The 24,221-nt window shown below is 46.1% G+C and overlaps 1 protein-coding gene across 1 annotated transcript in view; it reads left to right on the forward strand.

The window, feature by feature from the left end:
- Positions 1 to 4,102: 4,102 nt before the first annotated feature.
- LOC149457656 (vomeronasal type-2 receptor 26-like) overlaps positions 4,103 to 24,221 on the forward strand; it is an 82,316-nt gene continuing 62,197 nt past the window's right edge. The window contains exon 1 of the mRNA XM_089683390.1: positions 4,103 to 4,242. Within this exon, the coding sequence (XP_089539516.1) occupies positions 4,103 to 4,242 (140 nt within the window). The remainder of the gene's footprint in view (positions 4,243 to 24,221) is intronic.

Raw genomic sequence — 24,221 nt, forward strand, 5'->3', positions numbered from 1 at the left:
GTTCCTTCTATCCTCAGCAGATGTTAATAGACTGTGACTATTCCCGGCCAGGAGATGTGATCATCGGAGGTCCCTTCTCTGTACGTGTCTCCACCGAAAGGGAGGAATTGAGTGATGGTCCATGTGATCTAACATGTTGTCACCAGTCAGTATTCTCTGATCATTTTCATGTCTATATTCTTTTGTTTTAGAGACATCCCCAGCGACAGCGTTCAGCATCAGGGGTGAGGGGCTCATTATTACACACTGCAGATGTATATGTATGAATGGTTGTATATACTGTATGTGTCTGTTATATACTGTATATTACAGCTCAGGTCTGTCCTCAGTCCACGGCACACACAGGGCTGAAGAGTCAGGTAGGAGAAGAGTCAGGTAGGAGAAGAGTCAGGTAGGAGAAGAGTCAGGTAGGAGAAGAGTCAGGTAGGAGAAGAGTCAGGTAGGAGAAGAGTCAGGTAGGAGAAGAGTCAGGTAGGAGAAGAGTCAGGTAGGAGAAGAGTCAGGTAGGAGAAGAGTCAGGTAGGAGAAGAGTCAGGTAGGAGAAGAGTCAGGTAGGAGAAGAGTCAGGTAGGAGAAGAGTCAGGTAGGAGAAGAGTCAGGTAGGAGAAGAGTCAGGTAGGAGAAGAGTCAGGTAGGAGAAGAGTCAGGTAGGAGAAGAGTCAGGTAGGAGAAGAGTCAGGTAGGAGAAGAGTCAGGTAGGAGAAGAGTCAGGTAGGAGAAGAGTCAGGTAGGAGAAGAGTCAGGTAGGAGAAGAGTCAGGTAGGAGAAGAGTCAGGTAGGAGAAGAGTCAGGTAGGAGAAGAGTCAGGTAGGAGAAGAGTCAGGTAGGAGAAGAGTCAGGTAGGAGAAGAGTCAGGTAGGAGAAGAGTCAGGTAGGAGAAGAGTCAGGTAGGAGAAGAGTCAGGTAGGGGAAGAGTCAGGTAGGGGAAGAGTCAGGTCCTGATGATATGTAAAATGTGGAATCATTGTGTCTCCCTTTATAGGGAAAATCCTATTATCCCCCCAGTAATAATTGTGTCCCCCTGTAATAAAATCCTGTTATCCCCCCAGTAATAATTGTATCCCCGTAATAAAATCCTATTATCCCCCCAGTAATAATTGTATCCCCGTAATAAAATCCTATTATCCCCCCCCAGCAATAATTGTATCCCCCTGTAATAAAATCCTATTATCTCCCCCCCCCAGTAATAATTGTATCCCCCTGTAATAAAATCCTATTATCTCCCCAGTAATAATTGATTCCCATGTAATAAAATACTATTCCCCCCCCCCTCCAGTAATAACTGTATCCCTCTGTAGTAAAATCCCATTACTCCCCCAGTAATAAGACTGCAAGCTTCCTCAAAGTTCCTGCTCTGAAGTATAAAGGGGAACCCCGGTCCTTGTGTGTGGCAGGACCGTGCTGTTAGTTATCCCCATTCCCCCCAGATCAGGGACTGTCCTCTACAACATGTCAGGTAACAGAGATCATTCTCTCGGCTCTGACTCTGGTATACACAGTACACACGGATCGGTGTCATGTAGCTGTGACAATAGAGAGGGATTGCAGTGTGATGGGGGGGTCAGCACAACGCTCAGTGTTCGTTGTGAGGATTTTCAGAGATCACATTCATTATAATTCCGTATTTCTGTCCCATGTACTGTACTAGTGTCCAGCAGATGACGGGTCCCCATTTCACCCTCCCCCCATCCATGTCACTGTGCATTGTATTCATCATCCGTACAACAGATGTCTTCAGGGAAGAAATGTGATGATATTGTAAGGAGAGATCAGGAGGGGGGGGGGAGTGTAGCCTGTGTGTGCCGATCTACATGGGTGTAAGCAATCCAGGCACCAGCACACACACATTACACTACTACACAGAAGAGCAGCAAGACCACTCACATTTACAGATCATCCGATCAGCAGAGTCAGAGATTCATCACTTTATAATTCTCCTGAATGCCTACATGTAGATCTGTCTGTAGAGCTGTTGTTAAAAACCACGGGGCCCCATACAACCTACCTGACAGGGCCCCCCAAACCATGGAGCCACATACAGCCAACCTGACAGGGCGCCCCAAACCATGGAGCCCCATACAGCCAACCTGACAGGGCCCCCCAAACCATGGAGCCCCATACAGCCAACCTGACAGGGCCCCCCAAGCCATGGAGCCACATACAGCCAACCTGACAGGGCCCCCCAAACCATGGAGCCACATACAGCCAACCTGACAGGGCCCCCCAAACCATGGAGCCCCATAAAGCCAACCTGACAGGGCCCCCCAAACCATGGAGCCCCATACAGCCAACCTGACAGGGCCCCCCAAACCATGGAGCCCCATACAGCCAACCTGACAGGGCCCCCCAAACCATGGAGCCCCATACAGCCAACCTGACAGGGCCCCCCAAACCATGGAGCCCCATACAGCCAACCTGACAGGGCCCCCCAAACCATGGAGCCCCATACAGCCAACCTGACAGGGCCCCCCAAACCATGGAGCCCCATACAGCCAACCTGACAGGGCCCCCCAAACCAAGGAGCCACATACAGTTAATCTGACAACCCTCCCTAATTCCCACATAAAAAACACAGCTTACTAAGCTTCACTTATGAACAAACACAGTGATTGATTGGTACCAATTACTCATCGTGTTCATTCTGGAAAGGAAGGGGCTGGTAGATGTGTCATATTCACCAGACCCTTCCCCCACACCCCATCCTGAAGGAATCTATTTTATGATTGAAGCTGCCATTGGGAATGAGAGGAGTTAAGCTGGCAACATTACAGGGATGGGGGCAGCAGGGGGACATGTATGGCGTACTGGGTGAAAGATGGCTGCACCTGGGGGGGGCAATTACTGTAACTGTTCCCCTGTATTGCTCTCTCTGCAGCAGCTAAAAGCCAGCGGGAGGGAGAGGAGAAGAAGCCAACTTTCAGCTGCTGCAGGGAAAGGCATACAGGGGATCGGTTCCAGGAATTGCCCTTCGCCGTGCCAATCACCCTCCCTGCCCACATCCAATTCACCCAGCTGCTTGGGTCCCTCTGCTGGCCTGGGCCCCGTATAGGAGGACTGGTGGTACCCCCTTATCCACAGCCCTGACCATCTGATATGCAGAGAATTACAAAATTCAGGTAATCAGCCAATCACAGTTCACGGGTTTAATGATTCTCCACAGATTGGACAGATCTCCATCAATATGTCCAGGAAAATAATTGTCATTGGGCAATGTTCCTGGAATGACTCGCCTTACATGTTTCTTATGACGTCTGTAGAAAACAGACGTCGTGACTTCCTGCAGACTAATGTAGCTGTGATCATGTGTGTGAACCACGTCATATGTTGTAGAAAGTGACATCCTATGTGACCCCTCTGTAGGTTTACAAACAATATCTGAATATTAATATCTTTATATTAATATTGGAAAAGCCTCTGCATTTTCTTTCTTTTTTTTTTTCAAGACTTTTATTGAAGTTCAGGCCAGCACTGTTGCTAAGTGGTCAGCACTTCTCCCTGGCAGTACTCGGGGCATTGGTTCAAATCCCAACCACGGCACCACCTGCCTGGAGTTTGCATGTTCTCCCTGTGCCTGCGTGGGTTTTCTTTGGGTCCTCCAGTTTCCTCCCACACTCCAAAGACATGCATGTAGGTGAATTGGCTCCTGTCTAAATTGTCCCTAATATGTGTATGTAGGGAGCTTAGATTGTACGCCCCTTGAAGGTTGGGGACTGATTTGAATGTACAATATATGTAAATTGATGGCGCTCTATAAGTACCTGTAATAAATGTTTGAGACAAGAACAATGTAACAAGGTCACTTAAAGTGTAACATGCACAAACAGTCACAAGGAACACCTTCATAAGTCAGTGTGCCAAAAGATATCATCCTGTGTACATCGGGAGCTGTGCAACTGGTGCTATTATAACCATGTGCATTACCATGTCTCCTATGTCATTATGGACAGCAAGCTAGAGCAAATGTGAAATTCTGCATGAAACTGGACAAATCTACCACAGAGACATTTGGCATGACCACGTCTGCTATGTCATCATGGACAGCAAGTTAGAGCAAATGTGATATTCAGTGTGAAATGCGTACACCCAACTTTCCTCACCGGTAATGATTTTCAACATGAAGGACGGGTCATCCACAGACTTCAATGTGGTGTTCCTTCTGCTCCTGCGTCAGCAGGAGGGGACGAACTTGGCAGCAACTCGGTACATGTTCAAATCACACGTGAGGATTGCCTGGACTGTTCCGTATGACACGCCGACAATGGCAGATTTCCTCTGTCGATCATCACGCACAAGTTGCCAAATAGTTTTGACATTTTCAGGGGTTGAGCTCGTTGAAAGTCTTTCTGATCTCTCGTCATCTTCCAGTCATGTTCTTCAAAACACCTCGCGAGCCGCTCAAAACACGTCAACTCATTGCCAAATGTCTCTGTGGTAGATCTGTCCAGTTTCATGCAGAATTTCACATTTGCTCTAGCTTGCTGTCCATAATGACATAGGAGACATGGTAATGCACATGATTATAATAGCACCAGTTGCACAGCTCCCGATGTACACAGGATGATATCCTTTGGCACACTGACTTATGAAGGTGCTCCTTGTGACTGTTTGTGCAGCCTTGTGCTGCCATCTGTTGGCATGTTACACTTTAAGTGAGCTTGTTACATTGTTCTTCTTGTCTCAAACATTTATTACAGGTACTTATAGAGCGCCATCAATTTACATATATTGTACATTCACATCAGTCCCCAACCTTCAAGGGGCGTACAATCTAAGCTCCCTACATACACATATTAGGGACAATTTAGACAGGAGCCAATTCACCTACATGCATGGTGATCAGTGCCCTGATGATAGGTGCCGATCCGTCCTCTGACAATTGCCGGTTATCGGCAACTGCATTTACCAGTGATCTTCTGTGTCATTGGACGCGGTTGATCACTTGGTAAAAAGCCGCTGTGATTGGCCTTTTACCACACCACAGAGATGGCCAGGTGCGCATCCCTGGGGGCACGCGGGAGGATGTGTTCTGGGAAGATGTCATATGACGCCCTCCCAGAACTGGCCAGCTGCAGTGAAGCCATCATTCGGCTATCTGCAGTCGGCAAGTGGTTAATAGCAAAAAGCCAAAAATATTGTTTTTATCAAAATTGGCGGTCTTTTTTTGTTTATAGCGAAAAAATAAAAAACAGGCAATCAGATACCACCAAAAGAAAGCTCAATATGTGGGGGGAAAAAAAAGACATCAATGGCATTTGGGTGCGGCGTTGCATGACCGCGCAATTGTCAGTTAAATTAACGCAGTGCCATATCACAAAGAAATGGCCTGGTCAGGAAGGGGGGTAAATCCTCCGGAGGGCAAGTAGTTAACATACTGCCAATTGCCAAAATTTTGCTGATGTGCCTGAAATGAAAGATGATCTCCAGTCAGACAGCTAAGCGCACAGATAAATGACATATTGTATAAGAAATCTGTTTTGTCTACTAAAGGAGTTTTACATCTGTCAATCCAGTCCTGAGATTTATACATCTCTACCACAAAGGACAACCAGCCTGGTAGTGAGCGGACCTGATTTTTCTTTATTACATGCCTCTCTATCACTCTGCTCTCTCCACCTATCAGTATGTTCTTTGTTAGTACATGAACACTGCAGAAAATTGATTGGCTCCCTACGCTGCTTCTCCTTCTCTCATTCTGAGCTCTGCTGTGCAGTGCTTGTATTTAGAAAATACATTTAATAATGCATTATTCATCACAAAGCCAAATTCATTTGTATATTTTATCTTTCTGGAGTCCAGCTTTACCGAAAAGGAGAGTCAGAGACTTCCATCTAGACAGAAATGTGGAGATAAGGAAGAGATAATTGTCAATTTCCTCTCAATGTAGCAGAAGGGCCAAGACTAGATGGTACAAAAGGGAAATGATCAGCTGGGGAGCCATTTCATCCTAGCATTTGCAATCCCAAAATGGAGATTGAAGTGACAGAAATGGCAGATTGGGTTTATTTACTAAAACTGGAGAGTACAAAATCTGGTGCAGCTGAGCACAGAAACCAATCAGCTTCCAGGTTTTATTGTTAACGCTTAATTGTACAAGCTGATTGGCTCCCATGCACAGCAGCACCAGATCCTGAGTGCTCCAGTTTTAGTAATTCCCCCCGAATGAGGAAATGTGTCTTTCGATCTACTATATTGTGAGATCCTCCTCTTCCTTAGTCCATGTGATGGTCGGTCTCCAATACTGGTTCTGATAGTACTTGCCAAGATAAGAAACATGACTTCCACCTTTCCTCTGGAGCCCAAAATCAGATAGAAATTGAGGAGTAGTGATGAGCTGAACTGACTTGGATTGTTGAACCTGAACTCCATTGAAGTCAACAGGAGCCAAATCTGTTAAATCAATTATGTCCATTTTCTGGGGTTAAAGCCAGTTGTAGTTGTCAAACAACTACATACTGTAGATGTTAAAGGGGGACACCATGCAAAAAAAAATAACAATAATTGCGTAGTCCCCCTAAAAATCCATACAAGACCCTTAATCTAAGCATGCAGGCTGGTCTCAAAAAGGGAGGAACCAGTGTGCTGCCCCCCCCCCCTCCTGAACCATAACGGGCCATGTGCCCTCAACAAGGGCCTCTTCCCCAAAACTCCATCCAGTGGTTGTGAGAGTATGTGGGTGGTGGTCTTTTTGAAATCTTAAAGTCCCTTTTAATAATAAGGGAGACCCCAGAAAATGCCCCTATCAATGTGAATGAGTAAGGTGTACATAGTGAAAAATTGTAACCTAAAAATACAGACACCCAAATGTTTGACAAGATCATTAAAAAAAAAAAGAATCACCAAAAAAGTCCCTCGTTGTAAATTAATTATCAATAACGATGCCCACTACCAATCGACTTGATGACCCAGTACACACCACCAATCCCGATTGTACCATTGGCTGACTGACAACTCCACAAGCTGTAATCAGCTATATAAGGGATAGTGTTGGCATTGTTGTCCAACTATGGCCATGACTCTATTTTAGTAATGTTACTGGCCAAATATGACCCATGTGTCCCTAATTAAGCAACGATGTAACTGCTCCAATCCCCTCCAATCTGCTTACATGGCCAAGTATTCCCGAGTAGTTAAGTGAATGGGTCGGGTGGCACCCACTGCTTCCTTAGCAACCATTGACAACTGGAAGTTTTCACATTCATCTATGCTGAATGCCCTAAACATCCGAACAGCCACGGTTCCATCCAAATGTAAAGCTGGCCATAGATGGGTTGAATGTTCTAAGAAAGTTCATTTGTTATTTTAATCATTATTGGGCCAAAATGACATTCATTTTTTACCACAGTGATGAGAAAATCCAAAGAAGTAGGGTGGATTTTTTTTCTCGAGTGAATGAATGTCTAAAAGTGGTGTTCATTGGGTAAAGTCCATTCATTCCAAAGTCGAATGTTAAAAGGAAACATATTCTTTTGAAGGACAGTTAAATGTTCTGAGAATTTTCTAAATTTTCCTTTCAAATTCTATCTACAGTATCTCTGTGTCACAAGTTAGCCTGCAGTTTCTTCTTTGTGTATTCTGACCTCCTTGCTGCAGTGCTGTTCCTGATCCCTTTCACATGTGTGTTTGTCTGTGCTCACCTATGGGTGTTGTATGCTGTCCTCTGGGTTTTATTTTATTTCCTTCCCTTCCATCACTTCCTGGCCTGCATCCTTGTTTGCCTATCTATTTAAGATGTGCTCAGACTAGGCTACTTTGCCTGAGCAACTTCCTAGTTGTCGGAGCTCCTGTGTTACTACTGCCTGAATCCTACATTGAATACTTGTGTACCGACCCCGGCTTCATTCTCTGACCTTGCTTATTTTCCACCTGTCCTGACCTCGGCTAGGCTATCGGATTCCGTTTGTCTCCTCCCATTATACTCTGCTCCCACAACCGTGCTCCTCAACCTCAGCTGGGCATACCTGGGGGCCGTGACCTGGTCCCAGCTTGCTGCAAGTCCATCCCCACCATCAGGGGCTCTGGTGAAGAAGCAGGATGGGGTTTAGACTCTGTGCCCTGGGAAACCCTAAGGTGAGTATCAACAAGAAGAGCTCACTACCACAGGTGCTGCCACTCTGGCCAGCTTAAGACTGAGCTCATGCCAACTGTGAAGCAAGCAGAACAGAGTGAAGATGACCAACTGTTCACAAATCAGAACTGACAACTTTCCTTAGTATTTTTGCATGAAGCTACTGACAGAAGAGGAGATGTCTGGTCTGGTCTTTGAGGTGCTAAACAAAAACTGTGGAACCAAAGTTAAAACAGCTGATAAATCGCTTAGTGTGGTTGTCTGAAACTGAGACGCCACCTTAAAAGCTTGTCACAATGGCAGTGAAAGATTCTTTAAGAATTTCCACCAATTTGCTGATTAGGAATCCAGTAAGAATTGAGACCAGCTTTGAGCTGACGTACAAAGGCAGACAATAATCAGAGTGGAACACGGGCATGCTGGGAAGCTGTCGTGTGTGACCTCACACAGGGCTCTATCCTCAACCCCATTCAATTGTTGGCCTGAAGATTTCCCAGCCAAAAACTAAAGGAAAACACATACCCTGAGGATACAGGTGAGGTGATTATCCAAAAAAGGCCAATATTTGTAACACGGCAGGTCACTAGGTGGGTGGAGGTCCTCTTCACTTTAGATTGACAGAACACAGCAGTGGGCCACTATTGAACTGAATAGCGACTATGCATCTGCCCAGACTTGTGCTGTCCATCAAAAGAAAAGCAGATCTGACGGGGAGCTAGTCTCTCAGTTTCCCATCAGGCTCCACCCACAGGTCCATGAACCAGGAACAAGCAATATCACCTTTGGTGCTGCTCTGATAGACTTCTAAAGGGTGTCTACAATACTCCTTTAAAAGTCCTCAGTTATATTGCCCTGATGAGGCCATCATAGGTGGCAAAACATGTCACAAAAAGGTCACTAATGGTGGGACATGGACTGAGCAAAAGTGTTAGGAAGGAATTATACCATTTCATGTAACAATCTAAATGTTTTTAGATTTAGCATAGAGGTCATATAAAGATCATATTAGAAAAATATCTTTTAATATCATGGAGGTGATAATAGAAGAAGCGCAACACAATAATAATAATGATAATCTCCTTCGATCTGGGGCTCCACGCAAGATCTCACCCCATGGGGTCAAAATGATCACAAGAACGGTGAGCAAAAATCCCAGGACCATACGGGGGGACCTAGTGAATGACCTGCAGAGAGCTGGGACCAACGTAACAAAGGCTACCATCAGTAACACACTACGCCGCCAGGGACTCAGATCCTGCAGTGCCAGACGTGTCCCCCTGCTTAAGCCAGTACATGTCCGGGCCCGTCTGAAGTTTGCTAGAGAGCATTTGGATGATCCAGAAGAGGACTGGGAGAATGTCAGATGAAACCAAAATAGAACTGTTTGGTAGAAACACAACTCGTCGTGTTTGGAGGAGAGAGAATGCTGAGTTGCATCCAAAGAACACCATACCTACTGTGAAGCATGGGGGTGGCAACATCATGCTTTGGGGCTGTTTCTCCGCAAAGAGACCAGGACGACTGATCCATGTACAGGACAGAATGAATGGGGCCATGTATCGTGAGATTTTGAGTGCAAACCTCCTTCCATCAGCAAGGGCATTGAAGATGAAACGTGGCTGGGTCTTCCAACATGACAATGATCCCAAACATACCGCCCGGGCAACAAAGGAGTGGCTTCGTAAGAAGCATTTCAAGGTCCTGGAGTGGCCTAGCCAGTCTCCAGATCTCAACCCCATAGAAAACCTTTGGAGGGAGTTGAAAGTCCGTGTTGCCCAGCGACAGCTCCAAAACATCACTGCTCTAGAGGAGATCTGCATGGAGGATGGGCCAACATACCAGCAACAGTGTGTGCCAACCTTGTGAAGACTTACAAGAAACGTCTGACCTCTGTCATTGCCAACAAAGGATATATAACAAAGTATTGAGATGAACTTTTCATATTGACCAAATACTTATTTTCCACCATAATTTGCAAATAAATTCTTTCCAAATCAGCCAATGTGATTGTCTGGATTTGTTTTCTCATTTTGTCTCTCATAGTTGAGGTCTCCCTATGATGCCAATTACAGGCCTCTCTCATCTCTGTAAGTGGGAGAACTTGTACCATTGGTGGCTGACTACATACTTTTTTGCCCCACTGTAAATTAACTTTTGCACAATATTCTAATTTTTCGAGTTTCACCTGTAGTTCTCCCCCGGGATCTCACTTCTGACATTTGTGGTTCCAGTTTGTGAAAGACACTGTTATACTTTCTTAAAGCAATTCTAAAGGTTCATTTTTTATTGTACAATAACATGTCTATACTTACCTGCCGTGTGCAGTGGTTTTGCACAGAACAGCCTGGATCCTCCTCTTCTCAGGTCCCCCGCAAGCTCTCCTTGCTCCTCCTCTCTGTCAGGTGCCCCACAGAAAGCATCTTGCTATGGGGGTACCCGCTGCTCCATGTGTCCATTCACAAACAGAGCAGCAGCTTAGCCCCACCCCCTTCTATCTCCTCAATGGCTGACTGGCTTGATTGACAATGGCTCCCACTTGCTGTCTCAGCCAATGAGAATGCAGGTAACCGGGACAGCCGAGGATAGCGAGGAGGCTCAGGTAAGCATTGAGGGGGCTGTGAGAGCTGCTGCACACAGAAGATTTTTTACCTTCATGTATAGAATGCATGAAAGTAAAAAACCTTCAGCCTTTACAACCACTTTAACCCTAATCAGTCCTAAATGACTCCGTTTTCCCCTTCTTTCAACTATTATTTTGTTTGTTTGTTTATTTTTTATTTTAATTTGATTAATCATTAATAATTAAAATTTATATGCTTGAATTTTTTTTATTTGTTTAGTTTTTTTTTTTTTTTTGAATATAAGGTGTCTTATTATTCATACTTGGAAGATTTGATTGCAGGATTGCACCTTATTGAGTATGAACTTTTTTATTTATTATATATATATATATATATATATATATATTAATATAATATTATATTTCATATATATATATATATATATATATATATATATAAAATTAGATTTGATACATTTTACAACAGTTGACATATATTTATTTATGGATTGACCATCTGATGAGTGACCATTATTACATCTGAGCCGATCTGGTTTAATGAATCTCCACATCTATTGGTATCTGATTTAATGCTGATTAATCACCAGCATCTGCTGAGTTTGCGCTTTGATGGGGTGTTGAACAAATCAGAGATCACGGTTGTGGTGGATATTTTTTGAAAGTAAGATCTAAACTTTATTTTATATTATGAACTGATATTTTTTTCACTTTTGCACTGTCTGGTGGAAGTGTTGTTTGTTATTTAGTTATTTTTATATTTATTTTTTATTGTTTATGTATTTATATTTAATTATGAATTTTCCATTGTTTTATATTTCACACAGTTTTGGGGATTGAATTGCATCTCATTAGTGAGCTCTGTTTATGGTGGTCTTCACTTATTTAGGTTCTTTTATTTGAATTTATTGAAAATAGCAGCTCCAATCACAGTTTGAATTATATTATGTTATAGATATAAATTATCTCACATTTTTGTGTGGTGATATAGGCTATATATATTTTTTAGCTTATATATATAATTTATATTTATTTATTGTTTGATTAATCGAGCGATACGTGCATTTATTACTATATGTTTGGTGCTGCAATTCATTATTATTATTATTATTGGTATTATTCAGGATTTATAAAGCACCAAACGCATCCTATACAACAGCTCTCAGATACAGTATGTGTGCTGCATTGTATATATACTCAAAGAAAGAGACAGCAGAGTAAAGAAGGTATACTGTCCAATCACAGGACTAGAAGGAGACTTACCGGTAGATATAGAGACATGTCAGGTCTAAAGCCTAGCTGGGTTGTAGGGCAGAGATGTGTAAATTTCAGGACAGCCTGGATAGAATTACGAAGGTGTATTTGTTTCCCTGGAATTAAACCTTAATTAAAGGAATGGTACAGCTTTAACCAATGTGTTTATCGGCATTACTAGGTGAGTCACAAAAGGTATTTATCATTTCTTCAATCTTTCTAATCATATTACAAATTTCAGAGGTCTCTGCATAAGATTAAATATTGTTTCCCAAAATTCTTCACAGATTGGATCTGTCCAAATATGAATCCTTGATGACATTTTTCTTTGCAATTGAGATTTACAAGGATCCCCATCTCCTTCCCAACACTGCTGTGGGCTATCACGTGTTTGATACATCCGGGTATCCTACCAAATCAATAGATTCCATTATAAAGAGACTCTTTGGGTGTATGAGAAACTCTCTGACCTACTCTGGTGTGGAAATCTTGGAAGTTGCTGGTTTTATGAGCGATTCCACTGTCTTACCAACACTTACCATGGCTGGGTTCTTCAATCCCCATTACACACAGGTAGGTTGACTCTCTGAAAATGTCATGTACACGATACATCTGGGAAAGGTGTGTGTAATGCCTATGATATGTGTTGGCCTTGGACCCTTTGTTTCTTGGGTAATTTTTACAATAAAGCATTGTTGCCCAAATGCCAGGAGCATGAGAGGTGACTGATGTGTTACTTTCTCTAGGTCAAAGGAACAGAGTCACAAGATATTCTGCTGAGAGTATGCTAAAACCTTGTTTATGGAATGAACCATGTTGATGACATCTAGTAAACTCACATTAGGACAGGGGTGGCGAACAAGTTAGACACAAAGAGCCACACCACGCAGTGACCTGCCAAAACAGACAAACACTCACACAAAAACACATAATTAAAACCATATTATTCACCATAACACTTTCTTCCCCTTACAAAACACAGGGATGACCAGAGACTGCGGACAGCACAGGGATGACCAGAGACTGCGGACGGCACAGGGATGACCAGAGACTGCGGACGGCACAGGGATGACCAGAGACTGCGGACGGCACAGGGATGACCAGAGACTGCGGACGGCACAGGGATGACCAGAGACTGCGGACGGCACAGGGATGACCAGAGACTGCGGACGGCACAGGGATGACCAGAGACTGCGGACGGCACAGGGATGACCAGAGACTGCGGACGGCACAGGGATGACCAGAGACTGCGGACGGCACAGGGATGACCAGAGACTGCGGACGGCACAGGGATGACCAGAGACTGCGGACGGCACAGGGATGACCAGAGACTGCGGACGGCACAGGGATGACCAGAGACTGCGGACGGCACAGGGATGACCAGAGACTGCGGACGGCACAGGGATGACCAGAGACTGCGGACAGCACAGGGATGACCAGAGACTGCGGACAGCACAGGGATGACCAGAGACTGCGGACATAGTACAGGAGATGACCAGAGACTGCGGACACAGTACAGGAGATGACCAGAGACTGCGGACACAGTACAGGAGATGACCAGAGACTGCGGACACAGTACAGGAGATGACCAGAGACTGCGGACACAGTACAGGAGATGACCAGAGACTGCGGACACAGTACAGGAGATGACCAGAGACTGCGGACACAGTACAGGAGATGACCAGAGACTGCGGACACAGTACAGGAGATGACCAGAGACTGCAGACATAGTACAGGAGATGACCAGAGACTGCAGACAGCACAGGGATGACCAGAGACTGCGGACATAGTACAGGAGATGACCAGAGACTGCGGACATAGTACAGGAGATGACCAGAGACTGCGGACATAGTACAGGAGATGACCAGAGACTGCGGACATAGTACAGGAGATGACCAGAGACTGCGGACAGCACAGGGATGACCAGAGACTGCGGACAGTACAGATGACTGCTGACCTTTGGGGAGGTGGGGAGCGGGTACCTGAATTTGACAGGTACCCGCTCTTACTTCTGCAGAGTTTTTGTTTGATCTTACCTGTTCCTCGATCCAGCCGCGCGCTGTCTTCCCGACTTCTGTAATGGCGCTCGGCATGACAGCCGGGTGCCCAGTGCGCATGAGCGAGAAGCACTTGCGCTTTGTGATTGGTCCGGCGGCTTCTGGGATCTGTCATGTGTCCCAGGTACCGCCTTACCATTCACAAAAAGCACCGTTTCTTGCGCATGCGCACTTGGCACCCGGCTGTCATGCCCAGTGCCCACACTACAGAAGCCGGAAGACAGCACGCCGCTGGATAGAGGAACAGGTAAGATCAAAGAAGTAAGAGCAAAGAGCCGCATTCATTTTGGCCGGGAGCCGCGTGTTCGCCACCCCTGCATTAGGAGATAAAAACCTGTTTAAGGACATCTAAGTTAGAAAACCTTAGTTCTGGGGGAGATGAGAAGAGGTTTTTCGGGAGATAAGAAGCAAAAGTGTGACTTTTCATATAACGAATATGGTGGTTGAACATGACTCTTTATCCTCGCGGAACCCTTCTGCTAGCCCCTCCCGTAGTGGGTGTGGTGCCACCCACTATTGGACAGTTTACAGAAAAAGGGTTTATAAGGTGAAGGTCCGGGCAAGACCAGGGGAAGCTCCCTTAGTGGTCAGAGGACGCTCTGATGCTGGGATTTTTACCAAGGCTATATGGGCTCATCAACTGGTCGCGCCTATGGCTTCCCCATGACCCCCCTGGGCAGTTTGGTTCTGATGAGATTTTTAAAAAGTTTTAATGAATTATTACATTACATTACATCGAGTTTATATAGCGCCAAAGGGTTTGCTCAGCGCTGTACAATAGAGGGGGGGGGGGGGGACATGAAACATTACAGCAACTACAAACAGCACACGAGGGGTTATAGGGCCCTACTCTTTCGAGCTTACAATCTAGGAGGGAGGGGGTAGTGGTACAGGAGGAAGTGGCTGTGGGGGATGGAGTGGTAGGAGGAATGAAGGAGAGCAGCAGTTAGGTGAGGGTGGGGTAGGCTTCCCTGAAGAGGTGGGTTTTCAGGGAGCGCCTGAAGGTGAGGAGGGAAGGTGACAGTCTGATGGATTGGGGTAGTGAGTTCCAGAGGATGGGGGAGGACCTGGAGAAGTCTTGCAGACGTGCGTGTGAGGAGGAGACCAGGGAGCAAGATAGAAGGAGGTCCTGTGAAGAGCGAAGGGTACGGGTAGGGTGGTACCTGGGAATCAGGTCGGTGAGGTAGTTAGGGGCAGTGTTGTGAATGGCTTTGTAGGTCAGAGTGAGTAGTTTGAATTTGATGCGTTGGGCGATAGGGAGCCAGTGGAGGGAGCGGCAGAGGGGGGTGGCAGAGGTGGAGCGGGTGGTGAGGTGGATGAGTCTAGCCGCTGAGTTGAGGATGGTCTGAAGCGGGGAGAGCCTGCACTGGGGTAGGCCGGTGAGGAGGGAGTTGCAGTAGTCATAGACTATGATAGCATAGTTACAGCAAGGCAAGATTTCGGAGTCTTGCAGGACCACATGCCTGATGAAGGGGTCCTGAGACTCCGAAACGTTGCCTTGCTGTAACTATGTGATCGTTCATTAAAACTTTTGGGGCCATATTGGTGATCCTCGGTGTGCTGGTGACATTCTCCATTGCTGATTCTGTTCGGTTCCAGCCGATGGTTGCTGCAGCACCCACTTATACACACCGCCATTTGTAATGCAGGAACGTGTGCGTCTGGATTGTACACTTGCATTCTGGTTGAGGGTAAGTCCCATTGCCAGAACACAAAGGCTCAGCGAGGTAAATCGCTTGTCAGTGTGGCCATCTGTCCGTTTTCTTCCATTCAGCCCATTGGGTTGAATGAAAAAAAACTTATAGGGGTTGATTTGCTAAAACTGGAGAGTGCAAAATCTGGTGCAGCTCGGCACAGAAACCAATCGGCTTCCAGGATTTATTGTCAAAGCTTCATTGAGCAAGCTGGAATGAGAAGCTGATTGGCTCCCATGCACAGCCGCACCAGATTTAGCTCTCCAGGTTCGGTAGAAGTCGCACGATTTCAAAGCCAGGTGAGATGTCGATTTCAGGTGTGTTCTGCAAGACACCTGACACCGATGTCTATGGAAATCACACCAAAAGTAGTGCATGTACTCAGGGCCACTGTTAGATATCACGGGTCCCCGTAAAGCCTACCTGACAGCCCCCCCCACCAACAGAGAAAATATCCAAATTATATTTATGGTAAAAATACACTAAAAACATTATTAATGGACATAATCCCAACCACATTCCTGTGAAATCTAAATGATAAAACTGTACTGAGTTCATAAATAAAGCTGTGTGTGTAATCGAGGTCTTGGGGCTCATTCACATGGGTGCTGTGGCCTGTAGAGTGGGAATCAGTGGGTGGTTTTTGTAAATAAGTGATTTCTCTCCTTCACTGATGTGCGCTAATGTGGTTGCAGTGATGGGCACTGATAGGCTGCACTGATGGGCACTGATGAGGAGGCACTGTTAGGTGGCACTGATGAGGAGGCACTGGTAGGTGGCACTGATGGACACTGATAGGTGGCACTGATGGGCACTGATGAGGAGGCACTGGTAGGTGGCACTGATGGGCATTGGCAGGCATCACTGATGTGCACTGAAAGGCAGCACTCATATATGGCACTGATAGGCAGCACTGATAGGTGGCACTGATAGACGGCACTGACTGGTACTCTTAGGCAGCACTGATGGGGACTGATAGGCGGCACCGATGCCCACTGATAGGCACTGATAGGTGGCAATGAAAGGAAGCTCAGATGGGCACTGATATGTGGCATTGATGTGCACTGGTAGGCACTGATATGTGGCATTGATGTTGCACTGATGGGCACTGGCAGGTGGCACTGCTGGGGCTACATAGATCATCAGTGCCCTGATGATCAGTGTACATGTCCCCTCTGAGTAATGCTGATTACCAGCTCTCCTCTCCTCTGTCAGCGTGACAACTCGTGAGAAGAGAAATGCCGATAACCCTCCCTGTTTACATGTGATCAGCTGTGATTGGACGAATGGTGTGAACAAGTCTTAAGGGCCGGTTCACACTATAGAAACGCAGTCTAGATGTGTCCCGGATGTGTTTTTGCAGGCATGTTTTTTTCGCATTTGTAGCACGTTCCAGTGCGTTTTTTATGCATTCCAGTTCATTTTTTCCTCTCTCTTTCTCTTCAATTTTATTGGGGATACTGTATGTGCGTTCCAGTACATTTTTGGTGAATTTTGGTACTTTTTTTTCTGCAACAGGAACGCACCGGAACTGCAAGCGCTGATGTGAACTATGACACTGACCACCATATCACGTATGGGTTATCCGTTTTGAATGCAGAAAAAAAAGCAACTGAAGCACATGTAGTGTGAACTGGCCCTAAAGGTTATTATAGGTCAGGGAACGGGACTGACCAGGAATTGTGAATTCAATCAGACTATTGGTGAGATACAATCAGCAATCGTATAATAATGCGAGATCTGAGCTGGAGGTGATAGGAAATGAGACACATTGACAAGATCAGGAAATAAATAGTTACATAAAAAGGTGATACCTAGATTTGCAGAGATGGAACAGGTGATGAAGGGGGGGGGGGATGTCAAGTCAACAGAAAGGGATCAGCAGTCTGGGGGAGAGGAACAAAGTTGCAATCAACTATAAGCAGAAGGAATCCTGACAGTGTCAAACCTGTGGAACGGAGCTGGAACTCCTCCAACATCCCAACACAGAGCGGCTGTGTGATAGAAAGTCAAGGCGTGGACTGAGCGAAGTATAAGGGAGGGCCAGCATGACTGGGGCGTGCAGACGAGGCGGAGAGTGTAATTTGGGTAGAGTCTAGGCAAGGTAAAAGGGGGGTGGGGGTGGTTACTTACTTGATTGGTGTACGCAGCATTGTGGGGTGGTCTTGCAGGATTTGAAAAGGGGGGTTGGGTCTTGTCGGAGTCAGTCGGAGCTTGAGGTGGTTTCTCCCGCCCTCCCGCCCTGAAGTTGGTTTGTATTCTGTTTGTTGTGTTGGTTATAGTTTTGTCCTTGTGTTTGTCCCGGTGTTGTTTTGCTGTTTGGTGGGTGTTCGTGGTTTGTTTTATGTGGGTTCATGGCGTTTGTTCAGAGTCGGGCCAGCTGTTGTGTCCTGAAGTGTTTGTTCGTTTGTCATGGCAGCTGGCAGGGGTCGATGGGTCTTTGAAGGCGGTGGTGGAGTGACAAGTTGATGAATTATGGGTTGGGCCCATTGTAGGTATGGGTGTCCCTTCCCAATAAAAGGTCATGTTGGTAATGTGGGAGTTCATTTTGGCTGTATCTGGGTTAAGTAACGGTAGTATTGTCCCCGAGGCGGTGTAGTAACGGCTGGGGGCCTTTCATTGGGTATCAGATACAGCCAAGTTGGTGATGGGAGTAATGGTGCCTTCAGAGACCTTGGACCCGGGTTGGGATTTTTACTGTCAGTTATCAATTGAGTTACTGTAAGAAATGTTATGTTTGAGTTATGTTAAATAAATGGCTGCTATGGCCGTTTTTTTACACTAGAAAGAGAGTTGCGTGTTTATTTGGGTGGGAAGGTTTTGAAGGGGTGGTGGTGGTTTTAGGGGGTGTAGGTAAGTATTAGCCTCGGGGATTCTGCAAGTCCAACAGTCATGACAGGAGGCTAACAATGGAATTTAGCAGCTGCAGATGGGCTTGTCAGCTGCCCGTGCCCCCCTCTGCAGCTGATGGGGCTGGACCCTCTACAGGAGGGCCGGGGGCACCCCCTTATCAGCGGCCCTGCATGTACTACTTCAGAAATCGGTGCGGCTCCGACCACCGATTTGACCGCTGTAATTGTGGACAATGGGGTGCGACTTGGCATATGATTTGCAAGTCGCATGGCATGCAAATGGCATGCCAAGTCGCACCCGATGTGACCGGGATATAATGTGTGTGCCCAGCTTTATTCACATTACAAAGACTGTCAAAGATGCTGAGATTAGAATGCTGGATGTTTGCAGTCACCACTGAGAGGGGGAGCAGGGTAAATTTTGGTGGTTAATCTCTTGGCACTGGCAACACGCAAATGTGCGGCCTCCCGGCGTCTGGGTCTTGCGTGCAATTAAGAAAACATATGTGCTGAGAGCGCGCGCCCTGCGCGTTCCCAGCACCCATGTCGGTACTCACGGAAAGGTCTTGATCTTCTCTTTCGATCAGGACCTTTCCCGTTCTTGTGACCGCCGTGACAGCGAATCACGGAGGTCACATGACCATAAAACCCCGCCCTGCCTCCCGCCTTCTGAAACCCTTAAAGGACCAGGAGGCACCAGCGCCAAGGGGTTAAACAACAACTGTACAAAATTCCTATTTCAGGGACAATGCTAGGGGCAAATCAACACACTTAACATCTATAGAAAAATATATTTGAGGGTTTGATAAAGGACCAAATTCAGTACAAAGATATCTGCTAAAGAGCAGTAAGTGAAAGCCAGCATGGATTCATGAAAGACCAATTACTGATCAGGAGACCACAAACTAAGAGAATGTTCTGGTGAATGTAGTATATACTTTGTCTTGATAGAACACTTGGCACAGTTCTCCAGAGATAAGGTCCTTAGTGTTGGAAAAGTCAGTCCTCTGGGCAGTGGTGTATTTAGGTTTTGTGCTGCCCTAGGCAACACAAAAATCATCTTCCCCCATGGACACCGAGCAGCACCAACCCCCCCCCCCCCTTTCCCCCTCCCGTGGAGAGAGCCTGACATTGACCAACAACACCCCTGTCCAACCTGGGAGAGCCTTCCACTACTTGGAGAAAAAGACACTCATCTTCATCTCCGACATCCCCGGGAATGAGTGTCGAGAGTCCGGCTCTACATACACCATCAAGCAGCCCATAGCCTCTCTCAGATCCTGACTGGTTCCCATGGCTTACGTGTCCCTTCTTCCATCCCTTCTTCTGGGGGAGGTGCTGTCCCCCTGAAATATGCCGCTCTAGGCAGGTGCCTAGTTTGCCTTGTGGTAAATACACTCCTGCCTCTGGACAGAAAACTGGTTTATAGATTGTACTCAGAGGGTAGTGTTTAATGATTCACATTCTGAATGGTGTAAGGTGGTTAGTTGTGTATTCCAAGTTCAGTGTTGGGACTGTTACTATAATCACCTGTTTATAAGAGGTATAGAGTCTCAAGTTAGAAATCCCTCTTCTGTGTTTCCCACCAAGATATGTAGTGAACTGAAGTTCCTACAAGATGTCTCTGACTTCTAAGCAAACCTGAATGCATTGTTTGATTGGACAACTACATGGCAAACATATAACTAGTAATGCGCCGAACACCCCCTGTTTGGTTCACGGTCGAGCATTCAAGTAACGACAGTTCGACCACAAACTTCGAAACAGGACAATTCTCTTACTGCATGTGAATATGTGGTGAGATACCGCACAGGTACTAAAATACCGCATGAGTTCTATTATGAAGTCATGCAGTATTTTAGTAGTGAAAACATTCTTTACTGTTTCAGGTTTCAGTGGAGTTCCCTGCTGACAGCTGAATCTAAAAATGAATTGTCGGCAATTAAAAAAAATGGTGTGGGGTCCTCCCCCCATCCATACCAAGCCCTTCAGGTCTGGTATGGATTTTGAGGGGAACCCGCATGCCAATTTTGTTTTTTTATTTAAATGGCGTGGGGTTCCCCTTCAAAATCCATACCAGGCTTTTATCTGAGCATGCAGCCCAGCAGGTCAGGAAAGGGGGGTGAGTGAACCCCCCTGAACCATACCAGGCAACATGCCCTCAACATGGGGGGATGATTTTGGGGAGGGGGCTCCCCCCAAAGCACTTTTTCTCTATGTTGATGGGGACAAGAGCCTATTCCCCACTACCATGGCCGGTGGTTGTGGGGGTCTGCTGGAGGGGGGCTTATCAGAATCTGAAAGCTCCCTTTAACAAGAGGGCCCCCAAATCCCACCCACCCATGTGAGTGAATATGCGGTAAATGGTACCACAATTCATTCACAAAAAAAAAGTGTAGTGTAATGACAGAAGACAGTCTTTAACAAGTCTTTTATTAAAAACGAAAATTAAAAAATGTCCCCCAAAGTAGATCCACCATCAATCACGATGCGCGCTGCCACCACTGACCCGAAACAAGAAAACAAAAAACACTACGCTCTCGACTTTGGCTCCTGGCTGTCTGACAGCTGCGCCAACCTGACAGTTCTTAAATATCTAAGGGACAGGGCCACCCGATGAACTGGGTGACCCCGCCCCTTTGTGACATCATCATGCACTGTGAATAGCCAAAGCATTGCACCTGACCTGTGGTCAGGTGCATTGCTTTGGCCAATCACAATGCATTGTGATTGTGATACTGCATCAAAGTAACCCTCTATTGCCAGTCCTACTTTGCTCTGCCTATGCAGATACTACTGTGGACACAATGTCAACCCGGGGCAAACAGATACAAAGTGGCGGAGAGATACCATGGTTAGGTCTGGCTACTGACCTACTATGCAGTAAAAGCAAGATATACCTGTGTTCAAATCCCAATAGCTTGTAAATGCATTTATCTATGAGGTGCTAAAGGGGTGTAGCCATGTGTTAATACTAGAAATTCTTGTGTCTGTTTGTCCCATATGGGCATTGTGTCCACAGTAGGATTTGCTTTGAGCAGAGTAGGACTGGCTATAGAGGGATTACTTTGACGCAGTTGGCCAGCTTAAGCATGTATGCAACATGTGTGAACTAAAAATCTCTATTTTTAATGGCAAAGTTTGATGGAAAGTGTATATAGCAGTGTGCAGAGGGTTCCTTCGGAATTTCTGGTGTTAATATGTGGTTACACCCCCCGTAGCACCTAATAGATACATGCATGTGCAAGCTATTGGAGTTTCAGCAAGGTATGTCTTGTCTATTATTGATATGCAGCGCACATGTCGGGGGCCAGTCCAAAGACCATTAATCAAGACGGCAAAAAGGGTTAATGAATACATGGAACAGTGTGTGGTGATGACGTTTTTTCTGAATGAAGATGTAAAACCAGCAGATATCTACAGAAGACTTCACGCACATGACCAGCGGACTAAAGATGGCTTGTAAGTCCCACTAAACCAATACCTAACCCCCATACTTAACCTAAGTAACCACACTGACAACAAATGGAGTTAATGGCCCAAAACTGACCTTTTATTACAACCATCAATAAATATAATGTTTTTATATAACAGAAAACACAGTATAAACGTACCTTCTTTCAAGATCCCACTAGGCATTAAGAAAAACGAATATCTGCGTCCTGATTAGGCCTCCAGCAGCAACATCACCGACTCGGAGACACCACCGCAGATACCCCCACCAGAACAACTGGAAGCCGTACCTCAGAGGGGTTCCTACAAAATGCCTTTTCTTGTGCCCACATTAACCAACAAGGACCTTGCACCCCGCCGGACATCCCCCAGCACCAATATGGCACAACCACCAGCAAGACAAACCATCAAACAATGGACGGGAGGGAAGCTTGCCTTGTGAAAACTCTCTTCAGAATGAAAAAAAAACGCTGCCACATCCTGTAAGACCGCCCCTCATGGCCCCGCCAACTCCTTCCTTAACTATTTTTAACTCCCCCTTATGCTAATGGGACTCTGCCTATTCCAACCCCCTTAAACCCCTGTCATGCCGGCCCTTTGTTCAGGTCTTCTTTTCTTCTTACTCTGGGCCATCCTGTACAGCGATGAGGCGCTCAGCTGCAGTAAGACATTTGAATGGCGTAACCTTTTCAAAATTGGCCGTGTTTCCGTTGGTAACAATATGGGCCATGGTGGTTCCCAGTCTACAGCAGTCATTCCTGTGAACATTCCACACATGAAGCACTTGATCCTGGATAATCAATGCGTAACCTGATGTGAAATTGTACAAGAGACTAATCTTTCTTTCAGCACTGATGAAGTGAAGTTGGCTGTCCTGGGATGGTTCAGGAGTACTGACAAATCTTTCTATGTTGAAGCTGAGATAAGTGTTTAAATGTAGCAGGGGAGTATGTTGAAAAATAAACGCAGTTTCCATTCCTTGAAACGTGTTCTTTTATTATATACTGTTCAAAAAAATTAAAGGAAGACTTTGTAATCTGAGTATAGCATCAAGTCAATGAAACTCCTGGGATATGGATCTGGTCAGGTAAGTAGCAGAGGGGGATGTTCATCAGTGTCAACTGCTTTGGTGTTAATGAAATTAGCAACATGTGCACTAGATGGGCAACAATGAGATGACCCCCAAAACAGGTTTTACTAGTGGAGGCCACTGACATTTCTTTTCCTACTCATCTTTTCTAACTGTTTTTCACTAGTTTTGCATTTGGCTAGGGTCAGTGTCACTACTGGTAACATGAGGCCATACCTGGACCCTGCAGAGGTTGCACAGGAGTCCAACTGCTCCAGTACATGCCATTGCCAGAAGGTTTGCTGTGTCTCCCAGCACAGTCTCAAGAGCATGGAGGAGATTCCAGGAGATGGGCAGTTCCTCTAGGAGAGCTGGACAGGGCCGTAGAAGGTTCTTAACCCATCAGCAGGACCGGTATCTGCTTCTTTGCGAAAGGAGGAACAGGATGAGCACTGCCAAAGCCCTACAAAATGACCTCCAGCAGGCCACTGGTGTGAATGTCTTTGACCAAACAATCAGAAACAGACTTCATGAGAGTGGCCTGAGGGCCCGACGTCCTCTAGGGGGCCCTGTGCTCACTGCCCAGTATCATAGAGCTCGATTGGCATTTGCCATTGAACACCAGAATTGGCAGGTCCACCACTGGCACCCTGTGCTTTTCACAGATGAGAGCAGGTTCCCCCTGAGCACATGTGACAGACGTGAAAGGGTCTGGAGAAGCCATGCAGAATGTTATGCTGCCTGTAACATGGTTCATCATGACCGTTTTGGTGGTGGGTCAGTGATGGTCTGGGGAGTCATATCCATGGAGGGACGCACAGACCTCTACAGGAAAGACAATGGCACCCTGACTGCCATTAGGTATAGGGATGAAATCCTTGGACTCATTGTCAGACCCTACGCTGGTGCAGTGGGTCCTGGGTTCCTCCTGGTGCAGTGGGTCCTGGGTTCCTCCTGGTGCAGTGGGTCCTGGGTTCCTCCTGGTGCATGACAATGCCCAGCCTCATGTGGAGATATTATGCAGGCAGTTCCTTGAGGATGAAGGAATTGATACCATTGAATGGCCCCCACGCTCGCCTGACCTAAATCCAATTGAACACCTCTGGGATGTTATGTTTCAGTCCATCTGACACCGTCAGGCTACACCTCAGACTGTCCAGGAGCTCAGTGATGCCCTGGACCAGATCTGGGAGGTAATC

Source organism: Staurois parvus, unplaced genomic scaffold (genome assembly GCF_062004578.1).
Source record: "Staurois parvus isolate SC_StPar_1 unplaced genomic scaffold, SC_StPar_1.0 ptg000308l, whole genome shotgun sequence".
NCBI classification, from domain to species: Eukaryota; Metazoa; Chordata; class Amphibia; order Anura; family Ranidae; genus Staurois; species Staurois parvus.